The sequence below is a fragment of the Anopheles nili genome, chromosome 2, assembly GCF_943737925.1.
Source record: "Anopheles nili chromosome 2, idAnoNiliSN_F5_01, whole genome shotgun sequence".
In the NCBI taxonomy this organism is placed as follows: Eukaryota; Metazoa; Arthropoda; class Insecta; order Diptera; family Culicidae; genus Anopheles; species Anopheles nili.
The window spans coordinates 21,457,182-21,476,926 of NC_071291.1; the positions used below are offsets into that span (position 1 = coordinate 21,457,182).

General features: G+C 41.1%; 1 protein-coding gene across 1 annotated transcript in view; it reads right to left on the reverse strand.

Moving 5' to 3' along the window:
• Positions 1-11,176: 11,176 nt before the first annotated feature.
• LOC128720380 (homeobox protein prospero) overlaps positions 11,177-19,745 on the reverse strand; it is a 50,690-nt gene continuing 42,121 nt past the window's right edge. Inside the window, exons 7-8 of the mRNA XM_053814048.1 lie at positions 13,104-13,248; positions 11,177-12,937 (exon numbers count right to left, since the gene is read on the reverse strand). Coding sequence (XP_053670023.1) covers positions 12,758-12,937; positions 13,104-13,248 — 325 coding nt within the window. The 3' untranslated portion in view covers positions 11,177-12,757. The remainder of the gene's footprint in view (positions 12,938-13,103; positions 13,249-19,745) is intronic.

Consider the following 19,745-nt stretch of genomic DNA (forward strand, 5'->3'; position numbering starts at 1 on the left):
GCGATTAAATATTCTACTCACATCCTCCTTTGTCTATTGATTTAATTACGTTAGTAATACATAGTATATATGTATTAATATATATATATATATATATATTTTTATGATATATATCTGATCACATTTTTAACAGTCTGCTGAGTGTTGTCTTTACTTTGAGAATTGGATTTACGTGTTGTATCTTTTTTTGGCTTGTTTCAATGTTTTGCTTATTTTTTTGTGGGTTTTGTTAAGCTTCAAATTGTTGATTCGTCGTCAGTGTTCGCGCATATTTCTATTTTTTTCATTATATTGTGTTGCTTGGTTTTTCTTCTGTTGTTGTTGTTGTTGTTGCTGTTGTTGTTGGTTTGGGAAAAGAAAAATGTTGAAAAATAAGGATGTTTAATGGTAAATTTTACTGATTTCAATATATAAAACGACTATATGGTTTGTGTGTGTTCACTGTTCTGCTTCCTTCGATAACGGCAAGCGCCAGGCGGGCGAATGTTGGAATGCCCTGACACCCACGAGCCATACAAGGTCGCTGGGTGCCTGCGCCTACCGCATTTCGTTATTGTGCTCATATTTGTACGCTGCTGTCGGGCCTACAGATGGTTTGTTGCTTAGAAGAACCTTTTGCTTAAATATTTCCCCTAGCATTCTCCGATCGTTCTTCGTACCTGGCCGGGACCAGTACCGCGCCCTGCAGCGGTCATTTTGCTCTTGTAATAAGATTTGTATAAAAATATAAATATATCATCTTTGTTGCATTTATTACTATTGTTGGTTTTCTGACTTTTACTGTTTTTTTGTTTGTTTGTTTGTATGTTAGTAAGTTGGTTGGTTGGTTGCTTTGATCTGTTGCGATTAGTTCTTGTTGCTTTGATTCAATACATTATCGTTAAAAAAGTGGTTTGTGTTGTACTTTAAATCATTCCGGTTTATTTCATTTATTTTAGCCTATTGAGTAGTTCTGCTATTTTGTTCAATTGTTCTGTTGGAGTTCATCCTGTGGAGTGATATCGTCAATCTGCTTCAACACGGTGCTTTTGATTATATCATTAGCTTACCATTAAATGTTTCTTGTTGCATTATTTAACTATTGTACGGTTTCACTTATATCGGAACAGCCGAAGGTCGATAGTCCGTCCGATCGTGTCACTATATATACACTGCTAGTTTCGGTTACTTATGATTAGAAAGTCACTTCCGATCGGTCGGTCGGAGGCATGACCTCAGGCACTTCGACTGTTTGAAGGGATTGATTTTGGTTAGTTCTATTGTTGCTATTGTTGTTCTATGGCAGGAAGGGTGGATCAGGGGATGAGTGAGGTGTTGGTTGCTCGTGTGTTGCTAACAAGAGATTGACAATATCACCCCAAATTGTTCTGCTATCGCCTGTTTGTATGTACGGTTGTGGTAGTGACTATTGCAAATGAAATGGAAAATATAGACTTCTTCATTCTACGTGATTACTGTTTATTGGTTGCGTTCATTTGTTAGTTGGCATGCACGCGGCAAGGATGTTGAATAGTGTGCCTGCAGTGTCACCGATGTCTTGCGTTTCTGCCGTGCATGCCGGGCAAACATCGGATGGAGTTCGTTTGCCCACTTTTTCTGTTGCTTTTGAGTGAAAAACTATGAGAAATAAAATTGTCATTTTGCTATTCAGCTGGTGGTGGTGTGTTATCTTTGCTGATGTGATTATTTGTTTATTATACTAGTTGAAAATCGCACGCTGCCACGGTAGAGCAGGCTCGGAAAATTGGTTGCCACCGGCATCCCAAGTTTTGCTGGGCCCTGTGCCCCCGGGTCAGAACGTGCTTTGCCGGTTTCTATTGTAAACTAAAAACTGTGCAATATATTACCATCCAGTGGCTGCAGCTGAAGGATGCTGCGAGTTGAATGAGAATATATTTTTTACTATTGCAAAAATAGAAGTGAAAATTCTTTTGTGATTTGTTGTTAGTTGCATCATCATTGTTCTTGATTTTTGTTCTCTTCTTGATGTTTCCAGCGTCTTTCCAGACCGGTGATGTTGGTATACTTCAATCCTTACGTGATTAGATATTTATTGGATAAGCTTTCCTGTTGGTAAGCTCTTCAGATGGTTGGCTATGCAATATCATACATCAACAAATTTTGAATTTTGCTTATTTGGTTGTTTGCCACGGTTCAGCCATGGGGCCGTCGTTGGCAGTTGATTCTGTTGGTTTAGATTAGAGAGCAATTTAATTGTTTCATAAACGTGCGATACTATGAGAGAATTCAAATTCAATCATTCTCTTTTTAGCTGAATTTTGCTCGTTTTCTGGAATACGGTGAATTCAACGAAATGTGTATTGATTTATTTTTATTACGTTTTTACTATTCTTCAACACAAGATGGAGATTCAATTTGAAATAAAACTTGACTTGGTGTTGGTTCAAAGATGAAAAATCATTCCAGTATATTTTATATTCCTTATTCTGAGCAGATTTGTGAAGCTAACTGTAAAAGAAAATCACTTATAATCTGACTGAATTCATAAATTTTTATCTGAATGTAATTTGAAATCATAAAATTTTTTATGTCCCAGTGTGTACATAATCAAATCATCTTGTACTATTTAACCCATTATTGACAATTAATAATACGAACAATATGCAGTGAATTTATTTAGATTGATTTAAAACGATTAATATTTTTTTGTTAAGGAGAAAAAAGACTGTAGGATAAAACTTAATGTTCCAAAGTAAAAAATAGATTAGCCCCATAAATCTGCTCAGCAATCTGTATGAATCTTCTATTGCTTTTTAGTGTGTAGCTTTAATAGGTTGAATAAAAGAAATCAATGCCAATCATGTAAAATAAAATAAAACACTTTGAAGATAACATAAACAATAGTTTCAATTCGGTTGACACCGCTAAACTGCTACAAAACTGCCAGTTTTTGTAACACTTAAAATAAGAGCCGGTTTATCTTGTGTCATAACTAAAACTGAATTAAGTTGATCTTTTGAAATTGGCATCCTACATACGCCGCTTGTCGAAACGATTGCCTTTTTGTTCAGTTTTGGATTTTTTTTAAAGGTAAGTGTTCATTATTCAGCTGATAATTGAATGTCCGTAACATTGATCACTTTTGATGGTGGATTTTTCTTCTCATTTTGTTGCTGTGTGTGATCAGATTTTTCTAGCCAGACTGTTTCAAAAGTGATACGATTCGCCAAAGTTTGATTTTTGATAAAATCAATTGCTGCTCCTCCTAACGACTGTTGCCACAATCAGTGGCAACACGCGTTTCCTGATATAAGTGGTGAATGATGATTAGGCCCGAGAACTTACCCTCGGTGGTGCTGTGGGAATGTAGGGCTCTCCGTCCTGAACATCATTCGGGAGCAAACTTGTAATTTAGTCCGAAGCAGCGTTAAAAGATCGTATGGTAGCTGCTTGGACAATGTTTGGTACAATTTGATTGTTATTTTTTGTGATCAGATTTTGTTTTGGTTTTTGTTGTTATAAATGTTTCATGTTGTCAAATGTTCTTTTTTAATATTTAAAATTCTTTTTAATATTAGCATGCGAGTTTGTGTTAGTTTGTTCGGTGTATGTAAAGTAGCTAACACGCATGGCACCGATAGTTGACCGAAAGGCTTACTGGCGTCAGAAGCCGGTGAAATGCAGCGAACTTGCATAGCACACTTGGTTGGTGGTCGGCATTCATGATTGCTCTCTACATCCTTTGCAGTGCAGACCTGGTTTAAAAAATACGTGCATTCAACTTTTTTTTGGGATTTATTTTATAGTTTTTGTTGATTTTTTGACGTCATGAAAAACTCTCCCAGCTTTATTTTCAGAAGCTAGCTCCGAAAATCGGTGGGCTAGAGCGGACCAGTCGCAGAAGGATTGATAGTAGCATTCTTCGAATAGACTTCAAAATCACGCGTGAATGCGGCCATCAATATGTGTTTCGTTTTTGCACGTTGTGACGATTCACCAGTACTCGTGTCAACCATTGGTGATGCGTGAGAAAAATGGTTTCGAGTTTCTTACAATTTAAATGGTTAATTTTTATGATTTAGACAAAAAACCATGAAGTAGCATTCCGTTTTCTGTGAAATTGAAAATAGGAACTGCTGCGCGGCTTTCGCTCTTCTTTGAATAAATTTCAAGTAATAAAAATTGTTCCGCAGCAAACAATTTGATCAATTTCTTAATCGGGCTACTTTAAACGAATCATATAGAATGCGATCTTTAACATATACAAGTGGTCATCGATGTTGCATTTTTGTTTGTATCTTTCAAAGCTCCAAAGCAATGCTGAGCTTATGCATGCATTCATTGCTAAATTTATACAGATTTATTTCATGTCCTTCGTTTTTATCATCTTTTAATTAAACTCGCAGGGAAAAGGTAATAAGAAACAATAGTGTCACCTCACATTTTAATGCAGGTGTTTACTTTTTCAAATTAAACACCCTTCTGTAACTTCATGACACCACCAGTGTCCTTTGGTGTTGTCGAGATGTGTAAACAGGAGAACACGTTTCGAAGTTCCGAAAATTCACGGATTATAGTACCATTCTTTTGTAACTGTCTTACAATGAAACTTGAAAAATGAGCCAATAACGCTCGATTGCAAAGAAAAATGATTTCTTTTCAGCATAAAGACACACTGAAGTGGATAAAATCCATTGACTCTAGTGTATGGTTCCATCATTGTGTTGCTCTATTATACGTAAAGTTGCTCGTGAATTTTTTCCAGTATTGGTATCGTGTTGTAGCCAATCGATGTTAATTCAATAATCAATGTATCTTTGCTTTAATTTTATAGTGTCTCATTTTCATTATGCTTATTCGCATCGTTTCTATGAATGCTTAGATTTTCATTTCATTTTTTCACTTCATAAATTAGATAATTCTTCTCTAGCATTTTCATCCAGCTTGTTCGTCCGTGCTATGCTATGCCTACGGTGACGATTCTCGAACGTGAGCTGCTGCTTGCACAATGTGGCAAATCGTACTCAGCACATACGCGTTGAAAATTAGCTTGGCGGATGTAGAAAATGCTGCTACATTTTAAAAACCGGTCTTCATCTTTCATTTCTTAAATCATATAAAAAAACATAACGTCTCGGCCCGACCGTGAGCCACAGAGACAAACATTTTAATGGTTGAAAATATGGTAATCGTCAGAAGAACTGTCGTTGTCACGATTCTTCCGCACTGGAGCTGAGAGTTTCATGAAATCTTAGATACGAGTTCTTTTTCTACGATCATAATTAGGCGTTTAGTGGCTATTTTCATCAGCGACTGCAGTTTGACTACTGCAGCTCAAAAAGATGTTTTTTGATATCTGGTTGTTGTTGCTGTTTTTACAAAGAATTGGCAATATGGGGGAGTATATCAGGTTCCGGTGTCGATCTCATGGTCAAGCGGTTTTATACAACATTCATGAATCTTATTTGCATTTAATTAAAATTACGGTTAATGATTATATATGCTGTTTATGACTGTTTCGCTTACATGAAGATTTGTTGACAATTTCAAAGGCTGTCGTACATGCCTTGCAAACCGTCACTGATGGTTTTAATTCAGTCAAATAAAACAGTATCGTTCTTTACATTTGCAGTATATGAAAACTATCGAATGGTGTAAGACTATTCCCTGAGTATGTTGCCTATACCCCTGTTGTCTTTTGCTTTGCTAGTCTATTTCAGGTGCTTTATGTTAGTAATCATTTGATTTTAGTTTTGGTAAATATCAATTTACTTTGAATTATCCTGTTTGATGGATTCTCTTTGTGCGATTGTTGCTATTGTTGGCTGTAGATTGTAGGTTGGTTTCTTCGCATCTATCCTGTATTGTACTTTATTGCTATAACTGATGTTATATGTCAACCGAGCACTATCATTCACTCTTTCATCTGAATATATGCCGAAACATGATCCTAAATTGTTTGATAAAGCGATGCTTACTTGATGTCTCAGTCCTTGATTCTAACATGTTAAAATGACGCCAAACATGAAAAGAATATCTCCCGAAATAAACTCGCCCAACAGTTATATATTTGTGGTGTGATGTTGTTGTAACATAGTGCTTAAGTACAGAATTGTTCTTAGGTTCAGACTTTACAATTGCTGTGCCGGGTTTCTGATTATGTTGTAAACTGTATTGCATTCATTTTTCAATAAATAACATTTTTACGGTGGAATGAAGTAAAATAAAAATCGTAAATCGAATAAATCCCTCGCATCATCTCATCATCTCAGACGGAGCAATTTGCTGTTTGTCTCAACAGAAGATGTCATTGATACTGATTATAGAATATTAAATCAACATGCTCTAATGTGATTAAACATGGTTGGTTAGAACAAGAATGTTAACTAAATATCCAACTTACGGTATACCATTAGCCGTTCTATTGTCAAGAGTTTTCACATGTAACTTAACTCTCCGTCATTATTAAGCAAACTTTTTATGAAATTTGATGCGTTCAACATTATTTTACTTGTGTTTTTTGACTGTACACGCTTGGAGGAGTTGTTTTTTTGCTTGCGACAAATCCGACAATTGGCTCAGTCGTCGTGTTAATTTAGCTTATTTTTTTCTAATCTGCCCATACTGCAATAGAAATCTTACCTACGGGTGGTTATAGAATGAATGATCTGGATTGTGACTAAATTAAGTTTTTATAGGATGCAAAATGTTTTTTTTTGTATCTCTTTGACAGAAATAAATAAGCTTAAGCTTGATCTGCTCCGAATTTTACCATGCGCTCGTTCACATACCGTTCACTGTCCAAATGATATGTTCATATTCCAAACACATGATGTAATTTAAAAAAAATACAAATATCTAACGCCTGATCAAATTTCTACGTTACCAAATGTTGATAATTGAAGCAAAGCTTTTTAGTCACAAAGTACATAAAATTATGTACCTGACAAGAGCGTACATCGATGAAAGAATACTGACGATTGATGAATGTTGGTGAAACTTACTCAATGCCTTAGAAACCTATTCTTAAATCATATTGTGACACCTGCTTAATAGCTGCAGAAGCATTGTCCTGATGAATTAGTTTCAATAGTTTTTTCCCCCTTTTTTTCAATAAGTTAAAACTTAGCACGCCAACTTGTACTAGTTGTGTCAAAAGTTGAAAAAATCTTATACAATTTGCATAAATAGAACATTGGACTTAGGTGGGAATACAAAATATTTACAAAAGACGACGAGCGTCGGGATACGAATCCAAACATTTTCACACTGTTCACCCGCTCATTGGGCAACGTTATCGAGAGTCGCAGTGAATCGGAGAGACAGCGCCATCGAGTGTGTCTACCAGCCAGCTCACAACTGGAAGAATTCTACCACGCTTTCCAATAGTTATTTGTCTTTTCAAACGCCACCTCGGGCGCACTCCAGGGAAGCAGCAAACGTCGTCACATCTTGTTTCGCCAGCACATTGCACCGCAAAGCAATGTCCTTCGCTTGCGCCATGTTTCTCCAAGCGCAATACGCAATGCGATGCAGGAAAGCCGCCTCCACATCGATCGGGAACTACACGTGCACACCTACTCACGCTCGTTGCCGTTGATGAGGCCCAAGCGTTTGCTACGGAGTGTTGTAGTAGCCGGGTTGAAACAAGTCTGCCTGGAGCCCGTGATGAAAATCGCGCAAAATCAAGGATTCCAGCAGACTTGCGGCCTCAGTTGCCTTACGAACAACTGCAGGCGTACAACCAAGTGCGGCGCGCATATGCACGATACCCGTGACGAAGGTACCCGTGTATGCCAAAAGCTACGGTTGCTTGGCGCAAATTCGCCAAATTGTCTCGCGACACTAGCGTTAGCTGTTTGTCAAGCGATGCCAAGTGCCGAATGAGATCGACAAGCATTCGTCGGAGGCTTTCCTGTATGGGCTTGGGAATGGCAGCCCGACAAGGCTGACAGGAGACCATCAGGCTGAAGTAGATTGAGCGTCCACAGGGTTTCGCAATGAACGCAAATTTTGGCGTTCGGTGAGTCCCCGAGTGCAGCAGCGTCAGTCAACCGTTTTGAAACTGTTGAAACAAACTCGACACTATGGGTATTCAGAACCTTGCCCGCGGCACAGCGTCCAACTAGAATCGCTCGGCAATTCCCTTCACCCATACCGATGTGATTTGGGTTATTTAGTTGCAGTTGCTGATGGTTTGAAGTAGAATTGAAAAATGTTGAATTATCTGGCTATTGCTTGATGCACTATTATTTGTTTCCACTTCTGTTGCTGCGTTGCTCGTTAAATCACACTGATTAATATGGAATTGATTAAAGTTTACTGCTGGTTTGCTGGGTTTTATGTAATTAAAACACACGCACTGTAATATAGCTCTACCATTTAATAATTTGCTGTAGACATTGATGCCACGGCCAAACCATTCATGGCCAATATCCTTTTCCCCGCTATGATATTGGTGTGAATGTGTTTACACGTGTTCGTGTGATCTGTGTATTAAGATCCTGTTTGGAATCTCGTTGCTGCTTATAAACTAAGTGTACGTTGTTTATCCATTTATACTGTACTATTAAATGCTGCTTCTTCAGCGCAGATGGTCACACCGGCATAAGCGAAGCGCTGTGCCACCGGGTTCCAGAAGAGAAGCAAGCATTTGCCCACAATACTGCGACGTCCTCGTGATCGAATCAAAACTGCTTACTCTCGATAACGTTATGCTCATTTCCGGGGACATTAAAATGTTGGTCCGAAGTCCGCGGTCTTAGATCATGCACGCGGTATCCACCAGCTTTGATCGCCGACAAGCTTCTTCCTAAACGTAGATCTTGTAAAACGTTCAACAAAACGCATAAGCATGAGTGTTGATCCGTCAGAACAGCACGCTTCAAACAATAAGGATAAACAAATATTCTGTAACAGTACTCTTTTTCAGATAGTCGCCGAAAAGTTTGTCATGTTCTGGAGCAACCGTTACGGGTTGCTCCAGCCGTGCACCAAGAATGATGATGATGCATTTATATCGTATGCCTAAAGATGCCAAAACGTTTGTCCCATGGGCCGAAAAGTTAATTTTCATTAGTTCGTGCTTTCAACAACTATTCTCTAAACTAGCACCAACGCATAGTCTGCATCTCGTCACAAATACCCCGGACATGGGTTTGGCCATGCTGCAAAATCTTGAGGTAACTCAACACCAACGGGTCCGACAAGCTTACGTTGGAATATCTTGTTGGAGTGCACTCATAGACCTGCTTAGCCTTTGCCATGACGGGCGAGTGCGTGAGTTTACATGTTTAATATCACAATTTCAGTTACTTTCGTCGTTTTTGTGTAATTTTGGAAGGCATGATACAAATAGGATTTTTCGTTCTTCTCTTCCTCAGTGTTCAAATTTTGTTTTAGAGTATTCATAAACAAAATAATGACAAAATATCGATAATCGCTAATTTGGACGAATTTAAAATTATATACCATATCACTAAAAACGATAACAGTTCGAATTATTGATTTCGGAAACAATGAAAATATAAACACACAACAAATCATACGCAACAAAGGTCGTTACACAAATTTTGCTCACAATAATTAAATAGTTTTTGGATTCATAGTAGTATTCTTTATTTTTTTTGTACAATCTCTTCTTGTATACTAGTTAACCGGTGGAACATGACGATATGTCACGTTGTCTCAGTTTCCTCGTATACAAGAAGGGTATTCATATAAAGCCAATTATAGATAATGTTTCATTATTCAAACGGTAATATTTGATAAGGACGAAAAAATATTTGTCTTAAGCTAAACCATTACTACCTTGCAGGTGTTCATCCCTTCACCTTATGAGACATCAAAACGATAAATTTCAATTTTCAAGCAGCACTTCCGGATGGCGCTCGTGGTCACTGCCCACTGGGTGTTCTAGCGCTTCTGTCCCCTGCTGCATATTATTTTCGCATACGGTATCTCGTGGCAGGTAAACGACTAGGAAACTCACGGATAAATCATTGGCCAGAGATTATATTATATAGCTTTCGGTAACTTAAACATACAGGCATTTATTGTAATCGTTCGCTTTTTCTCGAGGCACCTTTTTTGTCTCGGGGTATGCAAACGATTGAAAACGAATTCCTTTTACAGTACGCCTAAATACTAGAAGCAAACAACACATTTTATACACACCTAATCATTCGTTTGCCCGTCTTAAATTCAGCTTTGGTTAGCAAAAGTACAAACTTTACTGTGAATTTGGTAAACCTTCCATGCTACACACTTTTGAATTGCGCGTTGTGAACAGATAGATTGATGATCGTTTCCTCTTCTTCTTACGACGTTACTATTGCAATACTTTTGCTCCAGTGGAATTAATCTAACAATATTTGTGATGTATACGATCCAAAACACCCAAAGCCAATCTAAAGTTCACAAACGCAATGTGCAAGAGAACTGCAGCAGAAAATGTTTACTTTCAAATCACTGAACAATAAAATGAAGAGGGGTAAATGAAAGGACTATAAATCTTACGCGCACCGTCACGAGTACACGAGATGCGTTGCAGTTATCTCAAAAGTTTTAAACTCCCAGAATCGAAGAAATATAACCACCCGTTACATAGATCGAAACAAATTTAGCATTCGAATTATCGTCAACGTATACAATCCTCCAACCACAAGTGTACTTGCTTAAAGAGCTAGATCGTACGAACGCAGTATTCGTATCTACTCGAAGCAACATGGATCAGGGCATTCGTCATACTTCTTCTTCTAAAGGGTGATCTACCGTTTTCTTTCTACCGTTTTTTTTTGTCTAAAATGCCGAAATAACGCCAAAACAATAAACAAAACATACGCTTTCTCGACTTTTTTTCTGCGTTCGTCAGAAGTAACAATTTTTTTATAATTTGGATCACCTTCAGTAAAAGCCGCTCGTCACTCAGAAGTGGAAGAATAAAACATTCCTCTTCTGTGCTTCTCGCCGCAGACTGCAGGTGAGGTTTAGCCTAAAAATATTCAAAAAATTTCTTACGAGAATTCCCCGGAACCATTGGAAATCATACACAACAAAAAACACTTTCACTACCTAAACACGATCAAACATGCAACCGGAGTGGGGTTCTACGCTGCACTGCCAGTCGATATTAAATTTGGAATTTTGATAATTTTGTTTAGCAATCAAATTGTGCTGGGTAAGCATAATTTTATTTTCAACCCCATTTCATTCGCTTTCAGAGCGCGTGCCAAAAAATATATAAATAAACATATGTACATTCACGCAGCCGCTCAACATGAACAATTTGAAGTGTTCTACGCCTCAGATTCAGTTGCTTCGAGTGATCTGCCCAAGGACTAATCTTGGAGTTCGCGACCTGAAGAGTGTAGGTTCTAACCAGTTCCTAAACATTTGTACACATCTCATACTTTCTAACGAATTCTAAACCTAGTTGTAGAACTAATCTCTAACTATACAGAAATAAAGAATCATTACAAAATATATACCAATCCAGGGATGCCCAACGGCACTTGATCAATTGAAGACATAGCTTCCGATGGTGAAAACTATACCGCCGTCAAAATACTCCACCACAATGTGAATGGTAATTTAGACGCCGATTTAACTTAGTCATACTTCGACGATGCGCAATACAGTTTACATCAGTTTTTTGGTTGTTTGCTTTGACCCGATCAGAAACACTGCATTAGTTCGCTTCGAATGGGTCACTAATTCTGTTGTTTCCGTGCAAAAAAAGTCCACGGGAACGATCTTAACGAATTCCATCCTTTTTGGCAGCATTTTATCTCTCTCTCTCTCTCGTCTAGACACATTTCAATTTCATTCGTTTTGCTTGGTGCACCTCAACGTGCACTTGATTAATCATCTCTTTATCTCTCCATTTCGCTTAAATATACTAAAAATTGGTAAATTTTGAGGTTTGCCGTGTAGGTGTCTTGCTTTTGTTTTCGATTTTTGTTCCATCTAAATACTAATACTTTTGAACGCCCTAGAATCTTTACAGTGCTACCGCAAAGGGTTGATTCATTTTCAAAGCATTTCCCGTGTTTGCACTTCTGTTGTTTCTGCATTCAAAATGTGGTAAATTTGAAGGCCTTTCCCGCGGATTAATTGCACAAATTGCACATGCAAGTAAGAGTCCGGAATACCATAGCCCTCTGTTGCTTTGGTATGGTCTCCGCAGGTCGAGTGTTATGCGTAAGAATCCGCAAAACATCGACGCCCTTTGCGTATCTTGTGTACTTTGTGTTAAAGTTCTGTGCTGTGCTTTGTTTGCAGACGCTCTGTGGGAGAAGCGCACTACATTATAGGAACCACAAATGTTTTCTTTTGCATTATTTGTTTTTGTTTTGTTTAGTTTAGTAGATTTCGCGTTTTAATTTTTCTCCCGATGCTAGCGCTCGCCATTCGCATAGGTTTTTCGTTAAACAATATAGTCTCTTACTCGTTCCCTCTCGCTCACTCGTATTTGTTTGTTATGTTTTACTTATCTCTTTTCGTACCCATATTTCATAAATTTGTTTTAAGATAACAATTTTGTATAATTTACTTTAATTTTAATAATAAAATTACTCTCTTTTTCGTTTTCATATATTACTTTCTCCTTTGTTTCTTTGTTCTGTCTTTTTCTATTATTGATTCGGTGTCTTAATTCCGTCACGCCTTTGGGCCTATTTTTCTTGCCTTTTGTTTTTTTGGTATTAGTTTGGTTGGTTGACATGCTCTAGCTAGCTTCCACTTTGTGTGCTTCCTTGCTTCTAAGAGAGCTTCTCAATAGTAACGCTTGCTTAACTTACTCCAGCTGCTCGAGGAAGTTCGGAGATTTGAAATACTCCGGCACAGGATCATCCATTCGGGAAATAATTTTGTAAATTGATTTTTTCCACGACTGCTCGGTGTCTTTGCCGCTCTGTATCGCGCGGAAGAATTCGCGCAGCGTCTGCTCAACGACGTATCGGAAATTTTGGGGCACCTAAAGTATTGGGATGTAAATAATTCATACATAATTTGTTCAAGATGCAGGCCAATCAGAGCTACGTGCTAAATGTATGCATGACTGTGCAAGCTCAGTCAACGGATGGATGATGAAATCGACCGTTTACGGTATGGATCGAAAAGAAAAAGTATACCATTCTTACCTCAATGTGATTGTTCCGATTGTAATGCAGGTTGAGCACGCGATAAATCTCGCTGTCATTGCTTACATGGAGGTCATCGGCATTCTTCATACCTTCGCTGACCGCTTGCCTGGCGTACTTCTCCATTTGAATGTAGTAGAATTCCCTGTGGAAAAAAAAAAACAAATTCTATTAAACTATCCACATCTACTTAGCTGCTTAATTTCTTTAAAGTAGCACTCATCTTAAGTGTAATTAAATTTATTACTACAACATGAGCATCGTAAGGCCCACGATGCATAAGGATAGAAGCACCCCAATTAAATTTGTCAAGACCCTTTGATGATACCGTGATTTCAGTTTTAATGGCTATTTTTTTCATATATGCACCTCTCGCACACGTACCAGATGAATCGGCCAGTCTTCCGTGTAGTAAAAGTATTTTACCATCCCAAGGTGCCAAGAACTTGTCAACACAGCTTTCAAACACCTAAAGTGGCAAATAGGCTCTAGCAACCACGGGCATAAATGCTCGCTAGAAGTGCACTTGAGTTGCATTTCCCAGCATCCAGAAGGTGCCAGAGCGGGTTCCTAACGTACGGTCTACGGTTTCACAGCAGCCCAAGGATTACACACTCCTACGTTGATGTCGTCAGCTCTATTCTGCGAGGCGTCAAAGCACGACGAATCCTGTCAGGCATTTCCTATGCCACTGCATGTAAATATTATGCTTTCCCCGTCTTGCTTGACGCCTCACGGCACGTACACATGGGCCTCGTGGGCCACGGTACTACGGTTGCTCGGAAATGCAGTGTGTATAGTGTGTCTATGCAAATGAAAACTCACAATGCTGCTGCGCCGGCACCCGGTCCTTCAACTGCTGCATCGTAAATCGGCAAAGGACAACGGAAATGGCGAGGACGCTCATGTGTAGTGCGGCAATTTAGCGTAAAATGCTGCACTCCTGATCATTGTTGACAGGTGCTGGCATGCGAAACACTCGTCAAGAAGCCATTTTACATTTTTTTTACATAGGAAAACTCATAAACGCGCACACCAACGATGCTTTACGATTTCACACAAAAAGATCGTTAATCACAAGCATCCAAATCAGCTCATTATTGCCCGAGCAATTAGACAGTTTCTTACAAATGAACGAGCTTCAGCAGCATCGACGATGCATGTGCATAGCAGTGCGAGTGTGATCCTCATCGGCCGTACAAGCGCGGTAAAGCAAACACTGCCTCCACAACACCACTCGAACGTGTGTTGCTTCTTTTGTTATGTGCGAGAAATTTAAACTCCGCGCCTAGCCAAGAGAATGCACTGCTAGGACGTTGCTGCAAAGAATAGCATAGCATTCTGTCGGTCTTCGGCTATCCGGTATTGTTGCACCACACGCAGGTCTGAGCACCGTTGATAGCAGCACAATGCATGGTGGGTTGGCGCGCAGAAGACAGTGAAATTAAGGGCCCCTGCATTATCTCGCAGTGCATCATCAACACTAGAGCATAATCATAATCGCTCGCCCCACTCGGGCTGGGCTTTGTTTTGCCATTTATCCACTTCACATTATGCGAGATAATGTCCTTCTTGTTGTTTGGTTTGTGGTTCTTTCTGTTGGCACTCGTTTCGATTTAACTCCAACGGGACGTGTGAGAACAGTCTGCAAAGCGAAACAGCCACAACTCGGGCGTCCAATATGTACGTATGTGGATTATTCTGGCTAATATATAAAACATGCCAGCACAGTGATAACGTAGCTCGGAAATGTCACACTCGTCGGAAGCGCAAGTCGCAGAATCGCGTCCTGATACTCCCAACCATGCATGTCATCAAAAATGCATCACAATTCTGTATCAAGAGATTTTGCAGCTACTACAAGAGCCAACGGGTTAGGTTATTGTAACGGACGGTTCTTGTGAGCGTGCTAAGCCTGAGCCCAACACTGTCCTTTTGGCAACTGTGACGAGCGAATATGTCGCGTTTGCTGTACAGTGGCACAGGAGTCGCTTGTCAAGTATATTCATTAATGTGAAATCATCCTTAGTTACACGAGAATATTACATGACGGCGGAGCGTGTAGTCAAAAGAGCGGAAAATTTATGGGAATAGGCCGAACGAGTTTTTTATACTATTATGTGCACAAATCATGGTTTTGTTTATCCTCTGCACATCCTCTACATCCAAGATACTTAATATTTTGCTTGTTCTTCCTCTTAATTCGTTCATCAATTCCGTTTACTAATTGGTAAAGAAAAGATTGACGATGGTTGTGAGCATGCTTTTACACGATAGTAACATAGCGAAGTTTGTCAATAGATATAATATTTGGGTTTCTTTCATATTCACGATGACGGTTAAATTGACGGTTCTTAATTAAACTAACTTCAAAAGAATGGTAATTTTTCCGCTGGGAAGCAACGTTAGACGTACCACTATGTCGGGCCGAACCCGTATACAAAATCTAAGGCTCACGCTTTGCTGCTTTCGTTTTCTCACGATACTTCATCCAAGCAACTTGTCCCCTTGGTAGAAAAAGACAAGAATCCATTTGACCCTAACTTCTTGTACGGCGCCATATAGGCATCGCCAACGGTCGAAATCAGCGAAGCGCTAATTTTTCCGTTTACCAAACGCTTGTTTTTGCTTTTCTTCTGCCTGTGCACGCATATGCCACAACGGTCTACGCACACGGTAAACCGTTTTGAACACGGAAAGACAAACGAAATGGTCGTTGCTGAGGTCGGTGTTGGGAAATAATCAACCCTACACTTTTCTCGCTTCCCACCGAAAATCGAACGTTACCGGTGGAGAAATTTAAAGCCCGCCACGCACCGTAAGACACCGTGAGGCCCAGGAACAGCAGGCACCACGAACGAGAGCCTTTGCTGGGAAGAAAATTGGAGATGTTAACAAGGAAAAACGGCCCACATACACTAGCGCACGAATAACGACCGTTTCCCCCTTCTTTATATCCCGCACTTTGTATAAGAAAACCCCGAAACAATATCGCACAAAATGCAACGACCGAATGCATGGCACACGGCACAGGGAAAATTTAAATGCCCTTATAATTCCCCCTCGAAGCATGCTTTCTGGAGAAGGTTTTTTTTTTCTTCTTCCATGCTTTCGCTAGCCTACGTTCGATCTGCCTGGGAGGGTAAGAAGTTTCTTTTCTGCATTGACGCTCCCTAGCTGCAACGACTTCCAGCGTGACTTGCTGATGATAATTGCCGGTTTGGCAAGAGGTGACAAAGCTCGCCAACCAAAACCAACCCTAGGGGAACGGCATCTCGACCGTCTTAAGCATCTAAGGAGGGAGCGACTCCAGCGGTCGAGGATCGGTCGTAAACTTCCGGATGCAAACGGCGCACAAAGGGTACGGCACCAAGACGCCCGGGAAGGGCTCGCGCACGACTTATCCCATCGGCAGAAGAAACCGGGCCGGCTGGTTGGCGGTTCTTTTTCTTTTCCAAATAAAAGAATCCCGTCTACAAGACGCTGGCAAGCTGCCGAGCCACATGGCGATCAAACGATGTGGCAAAAAAGGATGGCTGCCTCTTGTTCCTTCGTTTCACTTCCAAGGATCAACGTATCGAGCGGACCGAGGCAAAGCAATGCTAGGTCCTTCGGATTCTTCTATACAGCAACGACCGCGTGCGTTAAACATCAACCCGGCGGCTGTACCAGGCCAACTTTTGCCGCCAAATTCGGCTTCGATGCACAAACGGCTGCATGCGGTCTCGATAAGCCGTGCAGAGGATCATCAGGTAACAGGATCTCAAGGAGAGTGATGCGAGCATTGAAAATCTCAACGGTAGAAGCGATTATCCTTAAAACCGATTTTACTCATAATTTGGATGATCATTTGCCAGTGTGGTGAAAGGTACCTGTTACGATCAAGCTTATCTCTGAATCCCGATGCTCATCGTTCACGAAAGGGTAATCAGCTCGAATTTCTAAAGCGTCATCCTTAAATGTGGTATTCTTTGCGTATCATATTTTCCGGTAGCAGTTAGAATAATAGGTAATATATTTGATTTAATGGCACATTTGATGGGTTAACCTTTCCTTACTTTCCAACAAAGTAGCAATGTACCTTAAATTCTTTTCAGTTTTATTCACATTCCGTCTGAAAGTCAAGGTAAAAGCTTGCTGTTTCATCAAATTTCCAAAACGTCTTTCTCTCTTTATTTGACGCGCATGTGCTTCATCTTACATTTTCTTTCTTGCTCCCTCCTTGCTAGCTTTGTCTGGCTTCCTAATTAGCGAAATTGCATTAATTAAGCAATTTTTAATTAAGCTCCTTGGTTTGAGGTCCTTTTTCAACCATCATACCCTTTCCATTCCCATCCATTCCCGATGCAAAAACTGTCCTTTGAAATCATAGCATCCACTACTCCCGGCACCGAGTGCCTTCGCACTGGAGGTGCTTGGTTCTGTCGTGATTTTCACAATTGCCCGACAAACGAGCGTCTTCTGCTGTGCTGACGGTTCTCGTGCATCACTTACTTTTCAAGCGCTGTGGAGAACCGTGGCTTTCCGTCATGCTAAGACGAATGTCCTGGCGTAGCCTCGAGCCCGCAAGGCTTTACCCGTTTGCCAGCGCATACCGGCGAATTTGGTCCTGCCGTTGTAGGGGATTTTTTTTCCTCTGTCTCTCTATCGCTTCTAGCTTGTAAGCAAAACCAAATATGCATACAGAGTTTGTGCGTTTTTGTAATCATGATATTTTCGACACTCGCCTGCACTACTTGGAAACAAATATTTAGTGCCAGTTTACGCAAAAGCTACGTTTGATGTACAACATTTGAAAGCAATAATCTTCCACGATAAACGTTGCTGCACTCTCTTTTTGTGTATCTCATTTGACGGTGGAAAATCCATTGGGAACTGCACATGGTTTTCAAAAAGATAATTATAAGAAGTTGCGTCCGAGTTTGCCAAAGGCCAAACACGGGCTCGATAGCGAACAAATCCCTCCCGGGGTTAGCAATGTAGTTTTGCTCCATGTGCATCGACGGTATACAAGCGGGACTACATGAACGCAAAACCAGCAGCCGTCTAACATTCAAATCGCACTACCAACATATAATCGAGACCCACGACCGTCTGCGTCAGCTTCCACTGCGAGTGCGGGGGGGAGGATTGTGTTAGTTGTTCTATGCTATTTATTCTGCACTGCACATAGAACAAACTGCTTCGCATTTCCCGCTAGCACAGGGTGCAAACCTGTGCCAAAAAAAGGCATCTCCACCCACTGGCAGGGATCCGCAGGGCCTGCAGGAGTCCGGCACTTCCGTATACGCACCGAAACGAAACATCAAAATGCAATAACACGAGGCGTGTGCATCGGAATTTGCTCTGGGTGTGGTATCGCTAGGCAATCGGGCGCATCTGCGGCTACCGTGGCGCTTGTGTGCGTTTGTCAAACGCAATGGCCACCCCACCGGATGTATCGCATTTTATGTACGCGCGCTCTCACAAATCATTCTGCCGATTTGAGCCACCCCGAGATGCACCGGCACACGTACACGCCGACCCTTTTGGCACACGTACACGTGTGGGTGATTCGTTGCATCCAAAAAACACCCGGACAGGGCCGTAATTCGGAAGGGCTCAGCACGAAATCGGCATCCTCTTTTTGCGATGCAAGTACCACCGTGGCACATACACTCGAGAATGAGAGAGAAACAGAGGGTGCGTGCAATCCGCTTGCATTGGCAGTTATTTCCGTGCACGCACAAAATGCATCTATTGCACCGAAGTTTGCCGAAAAACCGCACAACCGCCCAAAACCGCCACTGGCGTGTATGTGCGCGAATGGTCGCTATGTGCCCGGGTAGCGGAACACAGAGGACATCATTCGCCAGCTGCGCTTTAGAGGCCCGAAAATCCAACACCCCGTCCCATCAGACGGGCGACCCGCGGGGGCTTAGAGATATTAGCGCGATAGGGAGGACATTAGGTGGAGGCTTCTATGTGTCCAGCGGATGGTTTCTCTACACCACACGAGCAAGCCTTCGGAGTGACAAAGCAGACATAATAACAAATGCTATTAATTCTAACCGAATATGGACGCAATTTATTCCCGTATGTAGGCCCATCCTTGCCACGAGGTGCAGCACATAGCGGACGTTCGCTTTTCGTTTCGCCATACCTCTGCCTCATACGGACTAGTCACGCTGGACAATGGCTAGGCATATTGAATGGGCTGGATTTGCGATATTTTTGGGGGGTTTTGCTTTTGTTCAGCTCATACCCATACACACCGGAAGGCTGGCTATATGCTTCGTGTTGGTTCTAAAACAGCAGGTCCTGGCGGAGAACGCGAAAAGGGTGTATGGATGGGGGCCGACGGGCGAACACAAGCTTTCAGGGCAACCGTTGCACAACATAAACGGTTTAGGTTAAACACCGTGGCCCTCGCCGATAGGACGCTGGAGGTGGCCATGGTGATGGCACAGGCGCGAGAGATAGAACAATACCGTCGATCTTGATGATGAAGAGCTGGGGAAAAAAATGCCCAGCTACCACCACGATCGTCACACAAATCGGCGTGACGAATGAGGGAATGATGGCGCGTAGTGCGCGATTCTCTAGCTCCCAAAGGTCCCAAGGGTCCAAGGGTGAACCGAGCGAAACAAGGCTCTACACCAC